The following is a 16,448-nucleotide window of genomic DNA, read 5'->3' as shown; positions in this document are numbered from 1 at the left end:
ACAAAAATTTGATTTTATTTCTGACCCTGAACGAATATTTTAATTCACTCTAATAATAATTAGATACACAAAAGAAAGTGTAAATTAAATTTCTTCATGTTTTATAATAATTAAAAATGGCCCAGTGATAAAATCATTATTTTATATTATAAAAATATTCTACTCCTTCAAAATTATTTCCATCATTTCAATTCAATTATTATTTCCAAGAATTTCTAACTAAAATTCTTCTAAATCAATTATTTTTAATAATTTTCGAAAAAGTTCTTTGACAAATTCTCAACTTCATTTCTTTACAATATTCAATTTTACGAAATTTCAATTATTCCTAAATTCTCCAATTAAATATAAAGTAGAAAATAAAAACTATTCAAATAATGTAGAAAAAAATTCAATTAAACTTTTTCAAAAAAATTAATTTCAAAAATTCAATTATTTCTAAAAATTCACGCTCGACGGAAAAAAAAGTTTATCTGGAACAGCGATAAGTTTCTCTAGAATAGCGAAACTCTTAACTGAAACAACTAAAAATTTGGCTAATCTAGTAAAATTTATAAATGTTCCAGGTGAATATTTTTTTCTGTGTATATTGCTTTTAATATTTAATTATTATCTAAAATTTTAATTAATTCATTTTTAAATCAATTTTCTTTCTTCTAATAAAAGTCATTTTCTAGAAATTTCTTTTTCTAATAAAGGTAATTTTCAAAAAATATTTTTCCTAACAATATTCAATTTTTGTAAAAGAAAAAATAAAAAAAATAAAATTTACGAAAATTCTTTAATTCTTTAAGAAAAATACTTGAGATTTCGTTAAAAAATTTCAATGAAAAATAGAAATTATGTAATTAACAAAATTAATTAATTAATTAATTAATGTATTTAACAAAATTTTTAAATAATCTTCAATTCAAATCTCTAAAGTTCAATTATTGTTATAAATAGAAATTAAATTGAATATTTTCTTCTTTTTTTTTTAAAAAAAGCTGCTGGACAACAAAATTCAAATTTTTCTTATGAATTCTAGAAATGGATTTTTACTTAGAAAAGTACTTTCCAGTACTTTTGATAAACTTTCCTGACTTCCCTGAACAATTATTATTGTACTTTCCCTGTCTTTTCCCTGACCTGTGGCAACCCTGATTTTCATTAAATTATGAAAATAATTTCAACTTTTCTATAAATTAAGATGTACTCCATTTTCCTATAAACAAAAAGAACTCACTTTATAATGCTGTCTTGATGCAGTAATCGCTGTCTGGTCAATGGTCCCAAACTTCGTTTTAATTGAGTGAATCTCTCAATTAATCGTTTATGCAACGGTTGCACGCCAGACGGTGCAATTTCACCATGAAGTTGTAAACCAGATTCCAAAACGCTCATTTGATCGAGAATTAAATTTTTCAATTTATTAACGTGCGGCACCATGTCGGGATTTTGCCTTGCGAATTCAGTTGTTAAAAATGCCTCTTGATATTTCGTGATACCACCCATTACATTGGCGTCAATAATTCCCTGCAATCGCATACTGAATGGATTGATATTCTTCTTCGGCTCGGCAGTATATTGGACAATTAATCGTCTCAATTCACGTTCAACACTTTGCATTGTCTCGCATGCATATTGCACTGGAGCCAAGAGTTCAGAGCGCTTGTCAATAACTTCGAACCATGGTAGAATTCCGGGTAATTTTGCTTCAGTCATCAGTGTTGTGCGCTCAATCCAAAGTGATTTAAATTCATTTTCACGATCAACTTGACCGCGATGCATAGGTCGATCAAATGTAAATTTTCTCACATCATTTACAAGATAAAATGCAATTACACGATCGGGAACATCAATTGCACCTGAGCCCAAACTACCTTCCTCTGGAATTGGTTTCACGTTGCAAATTTGAATATCTGTAATGAAAAAAAGAAAAAAAATAATTAAAATGAAAAAATATAACTTAAATATTAACTTACATTGTCCTTCGGAGGTAAGGATACTCTCGTCAGGCGGCGAATTTTTCATTAAAATTTGTGCACTGGGAAATTCGGTCTGGAGTCGCTGCGTAAATGCTCCTATTCTTTCATATTCCAATCCTCGATAAATAAATAGTTTATTCTGAAATAAAAAAATAAATTAAATCAAAATTTGTATTGAATAGGTATTTATTTTTCTATTAAATTAATAATTTTAGTTCCACTAGTAAAAAAGTTGCATTAATACTTTAATCTTTATTAAAATTTCAGAGATGACAGAATTTTTTTTTTAAATAGGTGACAAATTTTCTAAAAATAGGTGACAAAGAAGTGATAATAAAAATCACGTACGATAAATTTATATCCAAAATAAGTAATTTGTATTTACTGCGATTTGTATTAAATTTTTTTTCTTGAAATTAAAAGATTAAAATAAAAAGCATTTTAATTTTATTTTAATTAGACCTTAAGTTCTAAATATTTAAATTAACAAAATTTACTCTCTAAATCTAAATTAGTAAATATTTTACTAAAAGAATTAGTAACTAAATGTTTGATTATAATGAAATAGTAATATTAAAACCTTTTTCTAATAAATTAGTAAGAATGCGATAATTCTAACTTTATTAACGTAAATTAATAAATAAGATTAAATAAGATAAAAACTAATTATTATAGTTATTATAATAATAACTAGCAAATGTTACGGAACGTGGCATTTAATTTATTATTATTATGTAAATTAGAAAATTTTCTATTTTTAAATATGAATTTTTGAATAATTTCAGATTCAAACTTTAAAAAAATTCAATTATTAACTAATTTACTAATTAATTATTCTTGTTTATTACTTTCAAAAATTTAAATAAAATTCTTCTCAAGAATTTCAATTATTATGTGTTGAAAACCGAGTGATAGAGTCATTATTATATTATTAATTTCAATTATTTTTATAAATAATAACATTGTTCGTAAGAATTTAATTATTTTTATAACTTATAAGTAGTACAATTTTTTACAAAAATTCAATTATTTTAAAACAATATTTTAATAACATTTTACGAACGAATACAATTATTTTCTGAAATTTTAATAATCCTTTGAAACGATTTAATTTATTATTTTTTTAAATAGTAAAGTCTTTGAAAAAATTCAATTTTTTTCAAAAAAATTCACGGAAGAATTCCACTTTTTTTTTCTTAATTCGTTATAAAATATTTCAAAAGAATTTAATTATTTTCTAAAATTTTAATAAATTCTTCAAAACAATTCAATTTTATTTAAAAATAGTAAAATTCTTTGCAAAAATTCAATTATTTTTAATACAATTTTAATAAAATTTAATGAAAGATGTCAATTTTTATTAATATTTTTCGAAAAAATTCAATTATTTTCTAAAATTTTAATAATCCTTCGAAACAATTCAATTATTTTTAAAAATTTTTCTAAATTCTTTGAAAAAATTCTATTATATTTATAAATAGTAAAATTCTTTGCAAAAATTCAATTATTTTAAAAAAATTCAAAGAAATTCTTCAAAAAGAATTTAATTCGAATTTTCATAAATTTGAACGAAATTCTACACGAGAATTCAATTATTTTCCTAAATAATAAAATTCTTCGAAGGAATTCTGTTATTATCAAATTTTTTGCTACAATTCGATAATTTTCAATACATTAATTTTAAAAATGAAAATATTTAAAAAGAAAAATTATTAAATGAATAAATAAATTCTCTAAAAAATAATTCAATAATTCTCAAAATATTTTTAAAAAATTCTATATAAAAATTAAATTACTTTCAATGCAATTTTTAACCATTTAAAATGGTTTTTAAAAAAAAATTCTTTGCAAAAATTAAATTATTTTTAATACAATTTTAATAAAATTTCATGAAAGAATTCAATTTAAAAAAAAAATTTTAATAATTATTTTTCGAAAAAATTCAATTTTTTTCTAAAATTTTAATAAATCCTTTGAAACAGTGCAATTATAATTTTAAAAAAGTAATTTCTTTGAAAAAATTGGATGTAAAACATGTAAACATGTAGCATTAAGGAAATAAATATCTATCTATCTAATCTTCTTTGAAAAAATTCTATTATATTCAAAAAAATTTTACGAAAAAATTCAATTTTTTTCTTAATTCATTATAAAATTTTTTAAAATAATTCAATTATTTTCTAAAATTTTAATAAATCCTTTGAAACAATAATTCAATTTTATTTATAAAGAGTAAAAGTCTTTGCAAAAATTCAATTATTTTCAAAAAAAATTCCACGAAAGAATTCAATTTTTTTCTTAATTCGTTATAAAATTCAAAAGAATTCAATTATTTTCTATCAGTAAAATTCAATAATTAAATGTTTAATTTCAATTATTAACCAACACAATTATTTTAAAAACTTGAAAGAAATTATTTAGAAAATCCAATTACTTTCAAAATTTTTAATTAAAATTATTAAAGAAACTCCATTACTTTAAAAAAATTCAAAGAAATTCTTTAAAAAGAAATTAATTAGAATTTTTTAAAATTTTATTAAAATTCTTTTCGAGAATTCAATTATTTTCCTAAATAATAAAATTCTTCGAAGAATTAGTTAATTATAAATATTGTAATGTAATTTTTCGAAAAAAATTGAATTTCGAAAAAGAATATTTTTTTGTATAGTTTAAAAGAAATTAATTAATTTTTTGAAGTATTTTAATTAAAAATTTTGAATATTTTGAATATTTTCTTCAAAAAGTTAAGAAAATGATTCTAAAAAATGTTAATGTTATTTTTTGCATGTATTTGAATTTTCGAAAATATGTAATCAAAAATATTGAAAATAATTGAATTTTAAAAAATTAGAATGAAAAAATTCTGAGAATTAGTTTTTTCAAAAATACTTTAATATTAATTTTTATAACCTAATTTTCATTAATTTTCATTTTTATTAAATTTACACTTGAAGATTTTTTATTAAAATTTTTGAGAATTCAATTATTTCAAAAATTTTCAATTAAATTTCAAAAATTTTTAATTATTCAAAATCTTTTTAATTGTATACTTCAAAAATTTAATTACAAAAATTATTCAAAAATAAAATTTTAAAATATTTGTCCATAGTTAAACTTTCCACACTATTAAAATCGAAATAAGTTGCGTTTTATACTAAAAATTTGGAAGAAAAGTCGAAAAAGTCGCAATTTTTGAAAATAAGTCGAAAAAAGTATCATGTTTTGCAAACAGTCGAAAAAAGACGAAAAAGTCAGAATATCCGAAGCCTGAAATTGTAACAAAAAATTCAATTCAATTAAGATTTATTAAAATATAAATTAATAAAATATTTTAGAAACTAAACTTTTGATCGAAAATATTTTTTAAAAAATTTACAAAACAGGTAAAAATTAACGTGAACAAGGTGCGACAAAATTAAAAAAAAATGAAAATAGGAGTAAAGACGAGTTTATGATCAACTGAAATTTTGAATAATTGCTTTAACTAAAAATTTTTAGTTTAAATTAAGATATTTATTTATTTATTTATGAAAGATCGACTCACCCGGACGAAAAGTGGAAAACTCAATCCATAGAAACCAACACGAAAATATTCCGGTTCGGGTCGCAGTTGAGTGAGTATATTATCCAAAAATTGTGCTTGCATCTTTAATATTTTACTTAATTGTGCGTAATCATAAAGAACAGTCTCGTACAAAATTGCCAATTCCTTGCACAGTGGTATTCCCTTCTCCCAACATTTGCCACGATCAAAATGACGAATAATTTGATGATAGAGAAGCTCCTTTCGTTGCCATTCTGGTTGTTGTGAATGTGCAAGATCCGATGGCAATACTGTCGATCCCCATCCCAATTGATCGGCATATAATTTCATCGTGAATCCCGCCTCAGTATAATTTTCCGCCTCCAAATGCATTTGATGAAGTTTATAAATATAACGTAAATACATTTCCTTTCGATTGAATTCATTTTTGTAAAAATTCTGCAAAAAAAATATAAATATACCCATTTTTTTCAAAATTTTTCTATTCTCTTTTCTTTATTAAAAAAAAACAAGATTGATATACGAAATCTCAAACAAGACTGCAAGTGAGGATAAACATTTTCCGCGTACGACACGTGCCATTATGAAATTAGTTTCAGGCAATTAACACAATAGTTAACGCTCATTTGAAACGTAAAAAGTGTGAATCGTTTATTTTTGTCACAAATATTTTTTTTCCGTTTAAAATAAATTCTTTTTTGCTTTCAAATAATTTTTCGACAGATAGAAAAAATGGAAAAAAAATTCTTGAAAAAGTATTGAATTCTAATTATATATTTAAGGAAAAAAAAATTATTACCAAAAGATTGACGGTGCAGGACATTCGTTTGTCTCGATTCTCATCACCCTGGATGACACTGCGATAATCAAGTAATCGCTCCAATAATCTTGTTACCGATGTAATGAAAACAATTCCACTGTCTTTCCAGGCGGGATCTTCGGATTGTACTTTATTCAACAGCCTGTGACAAAACAGAAAATTAATTATCTCGAAATTAGAAACACTATTTCCTCACAACAATTCTTTTTTAAGCAATAACTTACACTGCGCTTAAATGTTCCCTAAAGCAGCATGGAAAAGCGAAAAATTAGTCGATTTAGAAAAATGAAGAAAATGAAGAAAAGAAATTACAAACTGATTTTTTCAATATCAGGGTTGCCACAAAAATTTAATTTTGTTTTCCCCTAACTTTTTCCTGCTTTCCAAACAAAATTTTGACTGTTTTCCTGACTCTGAAGAATATTTTGATTCACTCAAAAAATTATTAGATACTCAAAAAATTATTAGATATTCAAAAAAATGTTACGATTATACGAATTTCTTTAATATTGTAAAATTGTTCGAAAACATCAATAACTTCTTTTCTAAATAAATATTTAATCATTCGAATTTTTCTATAGGAATTAAAATTTTCAAATTCAAACCTTTTGAAATTCAATAACTTATGAGAATATTATTATAAAACTTAGCAAATGTTACCAAATTTTTTATTTTCAAATATAAGTTTTTCAATAATCTCAAATTCAAACTTTAAAAAAAAATTCAATTATTAATTTCAAAAAATTTTAATAAAATTCTTCACAAGACTTTAATTATTTTCATAAATAACATTATTATTATTATTCCTAAAATTTTAATAAATCCTTCGAAACAATTCAATTATTTTTTTAAAATAATAAAATCTTTGTAAAAATTAAATTATTTTCACGAAAATTTCGCGAAAGAATTCAATTTTTTTCTTAATTCGTTATAAAATCTTTGCAAAAATACAATTATTTTGAAAAAAAAAATTTCACGACAGAATTCAATTTTTTTTCTTAATTCGTTATAAAATCTTTGCAAAAATACAATTATTTTAAAAAAAATATAACAAAAGAATTCAATTTTTTTCTTAATTCGCTATAAAATTTTTCAAAAAAATTTACTTTCTAAAATTTTAATCAAATTCAATAATTATTATTATCAAATATTTTGATTAAATTCTATGAAAAAATTCGATGATTTTCAATAAATTAATTTTAAAATTGAAAATATTTCAAAAGAAAAATTATTAAAAACAGTTAAGAAACAAAAAAGCAAACAACAACTAACTTTAAACTGCGAACAGATTATACAAAGAAGAAAGATTACGATTTGAAAAAATTTTAATTTACTTTGTTCAACGGTAATTGAATCAACATTTATTAGAAAATTTTTCGAGAATTCAAATATTTAAATATAAAAATAAATAATTTTTTAAAATAATTGTCACGTCATCGCGACGTATTTTGTATTTATAATAAATATTCTATACAATGGAGTCTGAATCCTTATTCTTCTCTAAGCAAAGGTACTATTGATCAGAAAGAGACATAACATCATTATTTGAGACATAACATAATTAAATATTTCTAAAAATTGAATTTTTATGAAGAATTTTATCAAAATTTTGAAAAATAAATTAATTCTTTCGGTGAATTTGAAAAAAAATTTAAGAATAAATGCAATTTTCTATCATTTTATTTAAAATTGTATACAAAATAATTGAAATTCTGCCACAAGTTTTGTTATTTTTTACGAAAATAATTTAATTCTTGCAACGAATTTTATTATAAAACTTTTTTTTAAAGAATTGAATTCCTGTGAAGAATTTTATTTCTGAAAATAATTGAATTCTGGAGAAAAATATTATTATTTATGAAAATAATTAATCTCTTGTGAAGAATTTTATTCAAATTTTTTTTAAATATGTAATTGAATTTTTCACAATTTTTTTAAACTTTTTGAAAATAATTAAATTCTATCGAGAAATTTTCATTTAAAAATTTGAAAATAATTGAAATCTGACGAAGAATTTTATTTAATTTTTTTTTAAATAATTGAATTCCTCTGAAAATGTTTATTTTTGAAAAGAATTGAATTTTTGGGAAGAATTTTATTAAAATTTCTTAAATAATTGAATTGCTTCGAAGAATTTGATTTTTTACGAAAATAATTGGATTTTTTCGAAGGTTTTTACGAAATTTTAATTTTACGAAAATAATTTTATTCTATCATAAATTTTATTATAATTTTTCAAATTTAAAAAGCATTTTAATAAAAAATTTTTTAAATTCTCAAGAAAAACTTTATTATTTATGAAAAATAATTGATTTCTTGCGAAGTATTTTATTGAAATTTTTTAAAATAATTGTATTCCTATAAAAAATGTATTATTTGTGAAAATAATTGAATTCTTAAGAAGAATTGTATTGAAAATAATTGAATTGTATAGGAAAATTTTATTAAAATTGCAATTTTATTCACTAAATCTTGTAAAGAATTTTGTCAACATTTTTTTAAATAATAGAATTTTTAAAAGAATTTTTTTTAAATTTTTCGAAATAATTGAATTTCTCAGAACTATTTTTTTTTACAATTCTCTGAATATATTTGAATTCTTTCGAGAAACTTCATTAAAAAATTAAAAATAATTGAATTGGTACGAAGAAATTTATAAAAAAAAAATGGTAAGTAATTGAATTCCTATGAAATTTTTCTCAAAAATTTGTTTTAAATAATTGAATTCTTTTGGAAAATTTGATTAAAATAGTAGATTAAAAATAATATTGAAATGAGGAAAATTTTTGAAAATAATTGAATTTTTGAGAAGAAGTTTATCACTTTTGAAAATAATTGATTTTCTGAAGCAGTTGTTCTTAAAATTTCTATTTAAATTCATTAAAAATTGAAATTTTATAACATTTCAAATTAAAACCTTTGAAAAGTTTATCTATTTAAAAAGATTGTAAATGCAACTCTTTTAAAATTCAATTAATTTCGAAATTTTTAAGTAAAATTATTCATTAAATAATTTCTATCTAAGTAATAATTTTATGTTATAGTTAAAAGAATTAAGTTATTTGAAAAGAAATTATTGTCAGAAATAGAAAAAATTAATGGTTTTGTATTAGAATTCGTGGTGATTTCATAGTTTTAAAGAAAACAAAAAAGACACAAAAATTCATAATTTTCTTAGGAATTCTAAAAATTTAATTTTTTCCATTACTTTTGATCAAAATTCCTGACTATTCCCTGACCTGTGGCAACCCTGAAATATAGATTTAAATTTTTTTCCAACTATATTAAACGACAAAAAATGAAAAATTTGAAATTAAAATTGAAAACATGTAAATGGGATAAAAATAAAATCAACTTACATGGTGTTAAACAGCTGTCGATATTCATCATCTCCTTTATTTTCACTAATCAAAATGTCTAGCTTATCTATCAATTCAGACTCAACGGACTTGAAACTACCACGTGCTTGTTGTTCACATTCCATCATATCGAAGAAAATGTGTAATGTCGCCTTTCTCAATTCACTTTCTGGCACTAAAGTAACTTCTAAAAATGGTCCCACCATTCCCGGAATAAATTCCAATTTTCGTTCACCAAGACGTGACCACATTGACAATATTTGAAAGCCCATCAGCACTCTCATGTCACCGTACTTTTCAATAATTTTCTCTCGCTTCACCTCGGAAAATTGCTCCAATTGTAATGACGGTTGCGTGAGATAAGCCACAGCTAAATTAAAATAAGTCGACCACAATTGAAAATCAAAATTATTATGTAAAAATCGAAAAGCCAATGGTTGCGCAAGTTCTTGCAGTGATTTTAAAATAACATTATTCGCCTGCATTCGTATAACGAGCCAGTCCGCTGCAAATATTGATTGTCTCACTAAATCACGTAGAACGAAAAATACTCTCAATAAAAATTCCTTGAGTGCTTTACGATCACCACCCAACGTTAATTCCTCCCACAGTCTCGAGTAATGATACTCGTCTAAAAGTTGCAGTAAACTAATCAAGCACGCCACTAAATTACCCAAAACTGGTCCATTCGCATTAACAATTATCAATATTGTTTGTATTAAAACATCAAGAATGGATAGAACCAACGTTTCAATGTCATGATGAATGCAATTATTCACTTTGTTCGTGTCTCTCGCTCTCTTGTATAAAAAGTTCAAAATATCACCAAGAATATCAGTACAAGCTCTCAATTCCTCTCTTCTCGCTAAATGAATCCTCAAGTGTTTACAAATTGTAATCAACAATAAATTACGACTCTCGTCATCCTCAAACAATTCCGACGTCACGAGACTTTTAATAGCTTGTAATTTCGTTTGAATTAATTGAGGCGGCGGTTCTCTTGGTATTGAATCCAACATTGTGCATGTCAATTTAACAACCTCCGAAACTGGTAAAACTGCAATTAATTGCTCAAAAACCGTTGGTATCGACATCAATAATGCCACTTGTGATTGTAAAACCATATCGTAAGGTAGAGTCAACATTTTATTTAGTGCCGTGAACAAACAATAAAGATCCCTTCTAAAACTGTCCTCATATTGTCCAGCTGTTGCTCTCGCAAATAATAATCGACTCTGAATAATAAATTTAAATATATATTCCAGTGATCTAAAGCACTTCATTATTGGTTCTTGTCTTTCCGATGCCTTCACCCAATCGGCGCAATGTTGTATGCTACTCAATAATCCCTTGTAAACAAGAGCAGCGGCAAAATGTCCCGATATATATGCATTCATTACCGGTTTGAAATGCTCGAATTTCGGATCCTCCAGTAAACTAAATATTGAAACTAACACTTGAAACACAAGTCCCGAATAGGCCGTTGAATTTCCATCTTCAGTGTGGAACATGGAAAATAATGCGTCCAAAATGTCTTGTAAAAATTTCACAGTCTCCTCGCCGTCTAATCGCAAAACTTTATTCAACGAGTCGGATATCCTCTCAGGATGCGCTTTCCATTGCAGTAAACTTAATATATCGACGTTCTGCGTCAATTTTGTACTACAAAGTAATGTTGTTATGAAAACCGCTTCCTTCGGCGATCTCGAGAATGGCGCGACACCTGAATAAACAATAAATCATAAATATAATTAACAAACAAAATACTAACTAAAAGTTTTTATATTTTTTCAATTATTACAGCAAAATATTTCAATTTTATTCATAAAACAAAATTTTATACCAGGCTTCACAGTCTGTCCCCTAATTCCCTAAAAGTCCCCTTTTTTAATTTTGGCCCCTAAACGTATATCGTATTTTGAAAATTTCCCCTATTTTTTTCCTTTATCTTTTAATGATGAATTAACACCAAATTTAGCAAAGTGCCGTTAAAACTTTCAATTGGAAACTTTTGTTTTGGAATTTATTTTCATAAATATTTTCTAATTCGTCGCAGAAAATCAATTATTTTCAATAATTTTTATATAATTCTGCAAAAGAATTTAATTATCTTGATAAACAACAAAATTCTCCCAATAAAATCAATTATTCTAAGGAATTTTAATAAAATTCTTTTCCAAAAATCAATTATTTTGATAAATATCAAAATTCTTCTCAAGAATTAAATTATTGTCAAAAATTTTAATTAAATTCTTGGCAAAATTTCAATTATTTAAATTAAATTTAATAAAATACTTTGCATAAATTCAATTATTTTTATAAACTTTAATGAATATCTATAGTCAAGAATTCAATTATTTTTATAAATAGCAAAATTTTTCGCCAAAAATTCAATTATTTTCAAAAATTTAAATAAAATTCTTTGCAAAGATTCAATTATTTTCAAAAGTTTTTCGCAATTCAGTGTTTTTAAATATTTACTATTTTCATAAAATTTATCAACAGATTTAATTATAGGAAAAACTTGTTGATACAATTCAACGAAAAGAATCAATTATTTTCATAAATAATTTTCATTTACGAATTCAATTATTTTCATCGCAGAATTTCAAATATTTGTAGTACAATTTTAAATAAATTCCTTGAAAAATGCAATTATTATTAAAAATTTTATTAAAACTTGAGGAAAGAATTCAATTTTAAGAAACATTCAATTATTGAAGAAAACAATAAAATTCGTTTAAAATAGTTCAAATATTTTCATAAATAACATTTAATTCGTAGCGGAAAATCAATTGTTTTCAAAAATTTTTAAGTAATTTTGCAAAAGACTTCAATTTGCTTGATAAACAAAAAAATCGAATAAATTTTTCCCATAAAATCAACTATTCTAAGGAATTTTAATAAAATTCTTTTCCAAAATTCAATTATTTTGATAAATATCAAAATTAATCACAAGAATTCAATTCTTTGGAAAAGTAATAAAATACTTTGCAGAAATTAAATTATTGTCAAAATTTTTTTTTAAATTCTTCTCAAGAAGTCAATTATTTTCAAAAATTTTAATAAAATTCTTCTCATCAATTCAATTCTTTTTATAAATAGCAAAAATTTTCGCCAAAAATTCAATTATTTTCAAAAATTTAAATAAAATTCTTTGCAAAATTTCAATTATTTTCAAAAGTTTTTCGCAATTCAATGTTTTTAAATATTTACTATTTTCATAAAATTTATTAACAGAAATAATTATAGAAAAAACTTGTTGATACAATTCTACGAAAAGATTAAATTTTTTTTATAAATAATAAAATGTTGATTCACGAATTCAATTATTTTCATCACAGAATTTAAAATATTTTTAATACATTTTTAAAAAAATTCCTTGAAAAATGCAATTATTATTAAAAATTTTATTAATATTTGAGAAAAGAATTAAATTTTAAGAAACATTCGATTATTCAGTAAAACAATAAAATTCGTTGCAATCATTCAAATATTTTCATAAATAACATTTATTTCGTCGCAGAAAATCAATTATTTTCAAAAAAATTTTAAGTAATTTTGCAAAAAAATTCAATTAGCTTGATAAACAACAAATTCGCTTAAATTCTTTCCATAAAATCAATTATTCTAAGGAATTTTAATAAAATTCTTTTCCAAAATTCAGTTATTTTAATAAATATCGAAATTCATCACAAGAATTCAATTCTTTTGAAAAGTAATAAAATGCTTTGCAGAAATTAAATTATCTTTATAAATATATAGGGAAATTCTTCTCAAGAATTAAATTATTGTCAAAAATTTTTTTTAAATTATTCTCAAGGAGTCAATTATTTTCAAAAATTTTAATAAAATTCTTCTCATGAATTCAAATGTTTTCAAAAATTATTATTTAAACTCTTCTCAGGAATTCAATTATTTTTAAAAATTTAATAAAATTCTTCAAAAAGTTTTCAATTATTTTCCAAAATTGTTATAAAATTCTTTAATATAATAAATTTCATTAAAATTTTAATTAAATTCCTTAAAAGAAATTAAATATTTTCAAAAGTTGTTAATATAATTCTTCTAAAATTCAATTTTTTCCTAAATAATAAAATTTTAGAAAGAAAAATTTTCTTTTTTTAAATTTAAAAATTTTTAACTAAAATTATTCAAAAGATCAATAATTTTTTAAAATGAATATTCAAATATTACTGAATTTCTACATAGATATAAATATTTAAAAAAACGTAATTTTGTAAGTTGAAACCTGAAATCTATTTATTTCTAAAAATTGCTACTGCAAATTTCTCCAAAAGTCAATTATTTTCTAGAATTTTTAACAAAAATTCTTCTATCAATCAATTATTTTCAATAATTTTGTGGAGGTTCTCTGACAATTTAATTATTAAAAAAAAAGAAACTTCACTTTAGTTTGGAAGCAAAAATCCAAATGTTTTTAATTCAATTTTACCAAATTTCGATTATTCAAAAAATTTTCAATTAATTTTCCTTTTTTTCTTTATTCAAAGTTTTTCTTAATTTCTATATTCAAAATATATTCTTTATTCAAAAATTCAACTAGTATTAGAAAGATTTGAATTAAAATTTTTCAAAAATCCTTTTTGAATTTCATTATTTTTTATCAATTTCAACTATAATTCTTTCTTTAAAGCCATTCTTTTTCATAATTTTCAGGATATTGTTAGAGAATTCAATTGAATATACAGAAGAAAAGTCAAAAAGTCATATTTTATAAAAATTAGCCACAAAAAATGTCTCATTTTTTCAAAACAATAAAAAAAAGTCGAAAAAAATTATATTATCCGAAGCCTGGAATGTTTATTAATTAAAGTGATTATGAAAATTGTGTATATAAAATTTTTTCTTAAATCTTTGAAATGCAATAATCGTGAAAATTATGCTTATAGTGAATGCAAATATACTAGAACTTTTAAAAATTCATCATTAATAAATTTCATACCTGGATAATTGGGGTCTCGAGGCGTACTGGGAAGAGATAAATAATTCGAAGACTCGAGTTTGCTCTTCTCTTCGCATTTATATATAAAAAGTTCGTGTTGTCCATCTTGTAAAGTAGCACCACCGGCTTCCATTAAATGGACAAAGGCAAAAGCAAACAGCTTCTTGTCGTTTTTATCTCGTGCTAAAAAGAATCAAGTTTAAAATATATTTTTTAAATCACTTTAATCAAAAAATTACTTAACATTTTTCAAACAGAAAATAACACTGAATTAACAGAGTTAAAAAAATTTGATTTTGTTTTTCCTCAACTTTCAAACGCAACATTACCAAAATTCATTTTAGCGAAATTTTCAATGTTTAAGATTAATGATTGAAAGAAAAAAAATGTTTTCACGCGGAAAATAATAAATTTTTTTAAATAGAGAAATACTTTTTCCTCTCGATCTTTAATTATAAACGTTGTGAATTACTCCAACTTTAAAATTTAATTATTTTTTCAATTTTCAAGTAAAAATATTCTCTAAATAATTTATAAATAATAATATAAAAGTTTTTTGATTTAATACTTCTTTTTAAGTACTTTTAATAAAATTCCCTAACTTGTGGCAACTTTGCATTTCTCTGACTTACTCGAGCAATGTCTAAACTCAAGACGAACGTGACTCCCATAAAATTTATCAATTGGTATTGCGAGTCTCACAGTTTCAGCCCAAGTTGGACTATTGTGATGATAAATAACCAAACTTTGGTACTCGGAACTTCCCTCAGTTCCTGCTGCTCCGAACAAGGCACCTTCCAATGGTTGACCTTCCGCATCCAAGACAAGTATAGTGACCTGTTCGTTGACAAAAGAAATTTTTACTTCTATTGTCATCTGCATTTATACTTTTAAACGAAAAACTAAGATTTAAAATAGAACTCAATAGAAGAGACTTTACATGTATTTAAATTTTTATCTTTCGCAAAATATCTCAACCAATTTATATTCTTTACCTCAATATTTTTTCCAGTTGACTTGCCACCGCGTTCAAAGTCTCCTCTTTCCAGTCTCAGGTACAAGTCATTTCTAACATCACCCGGCATTATGACGTCAGAAAATCCAAGTTTTTTGGTCAAACAAATATTCTTGAACAGTAAAGGATTCTCCTCACGCACCTGGCATAATTCACCGTGAAGAACACGAAACGAGACAACTATGCCGTAATTCGGTTGACCTGGAAGCGGCGAACATTTGTTGTTACGAATTATCTGCTCGTGCAACTGGTGAAATTCCTTCTCGTCTCCTTGATAAACCTGTAAAATTTATGAACATTATTACTTTCAAATCTTTACCTTTCTTCTCTCTGATATCTCTGGACTTAATTAATGTAATTAATTCTCTTTTCAATCCATTATCTTTACTAAGTTGATTTCTTTTTATGTAGTATTTCAAGGTTTGCTACAAAAATTAAATTTTCTTTTTCCCTGATTTTTCCCTCATTTACAGATTCTACGAAAATTCAATTATTTAAATTGAAAAATAAATAATTTATTCCTATAATTGAATGTTTCTCAATAAAATTAAATTCTTATAAAGAATTTTATCAACAAATTATTAAATAATTGAATTTTTTCGACGAATAAAAATAAAATTTTTAAGAATAATTACATTTTTTCGAGGAATTCGATTAACATTGTATTATCATTTCAAATCAATTAACATTTTCTAGAATTATTAACTAAAATTCTACTTTAAATCAATTATATCAATTATTATTATTCAATTCAATTTTTTCAAAAAAATTAATTCT

At 23.0% G+C, this 16,448-nt stretch overlaps 1 protein-coding gene across 2 annotated transcripts in view; it reads right to left on the bottom strand.

Annotated features, from left to right (window-relative positions):
- Positions 1 to 16,448, bottom strand: part of LOC122497843 (dedicator of cytokinesis protein 3) — a 78,568-nt gene that overhangs the window by 2,153 nt on the left and 59,967 nt on the right. The window contains exons 7-15 of one of the 2 annotated variants that reach the window (XM_043605189.1): positions 15,652 to 15,951; positions 15,289 to 15,493; positions 14,657 to 14,839; positions 9,691 to 11,413; positions 6,556 to 6,573; positions 6,311 to 6,473; positions 5,512 to 5,949; positions 1,965 to 2,106; positions 1,226 to 1,901 (exon numbers count right to left, since the gene is read on the bottom strand). In XM_043605189.1, coding sequence (XP_043461124.1) covers positions 1,226 to 1,901; positions 1,965 to 2,106; positions 5,512 to 5,949; positions 6,311 to 6,473; positions 6,556 to 6,573; positions 9,691 to 11,413; positions 14,657 to 14,839; positions 15,289 to 15,493; positions 15,652 to 15,951 — 3,848 coding nt within the window. The remainder of the gene's footprint in view (positions 1 to 1,225; positions 1,902 to 1,964; positions 2,107 to 5,511; positions 5,950 to 6,310; positions 6,474 to 6,555; positions 6,574 to 9,690; positions 11,414 to 14,656; positions 14,840 to 15,288; positions 15,494 to 15,651; positions 15,952 to 16,448) is intronic. The other variant, XM_043605190.1, reaches the window with a different exon arrangement.

The sequence above is a fragment of the Leptopilina heterotoma genome, unplaced genomic scaffold, assembly GCF_015476425.1.
Source record: "Leptopilina heterotoma isolate Lh14 unplaced genomic scaffold, ASM1547642v1 Lhet_14, whole genome shotgun sequence".
NCBI lineage: Eukaryota > Metazoa > Arthropoda > Insecta > Hymenoptera > Figitidae > Leptopilina > Leptopilina heterotoma.
Note: the sequence above shows the minus strand (reverse complement) of the source record. Positions and strands in the feature narration are given on the sequence as shown.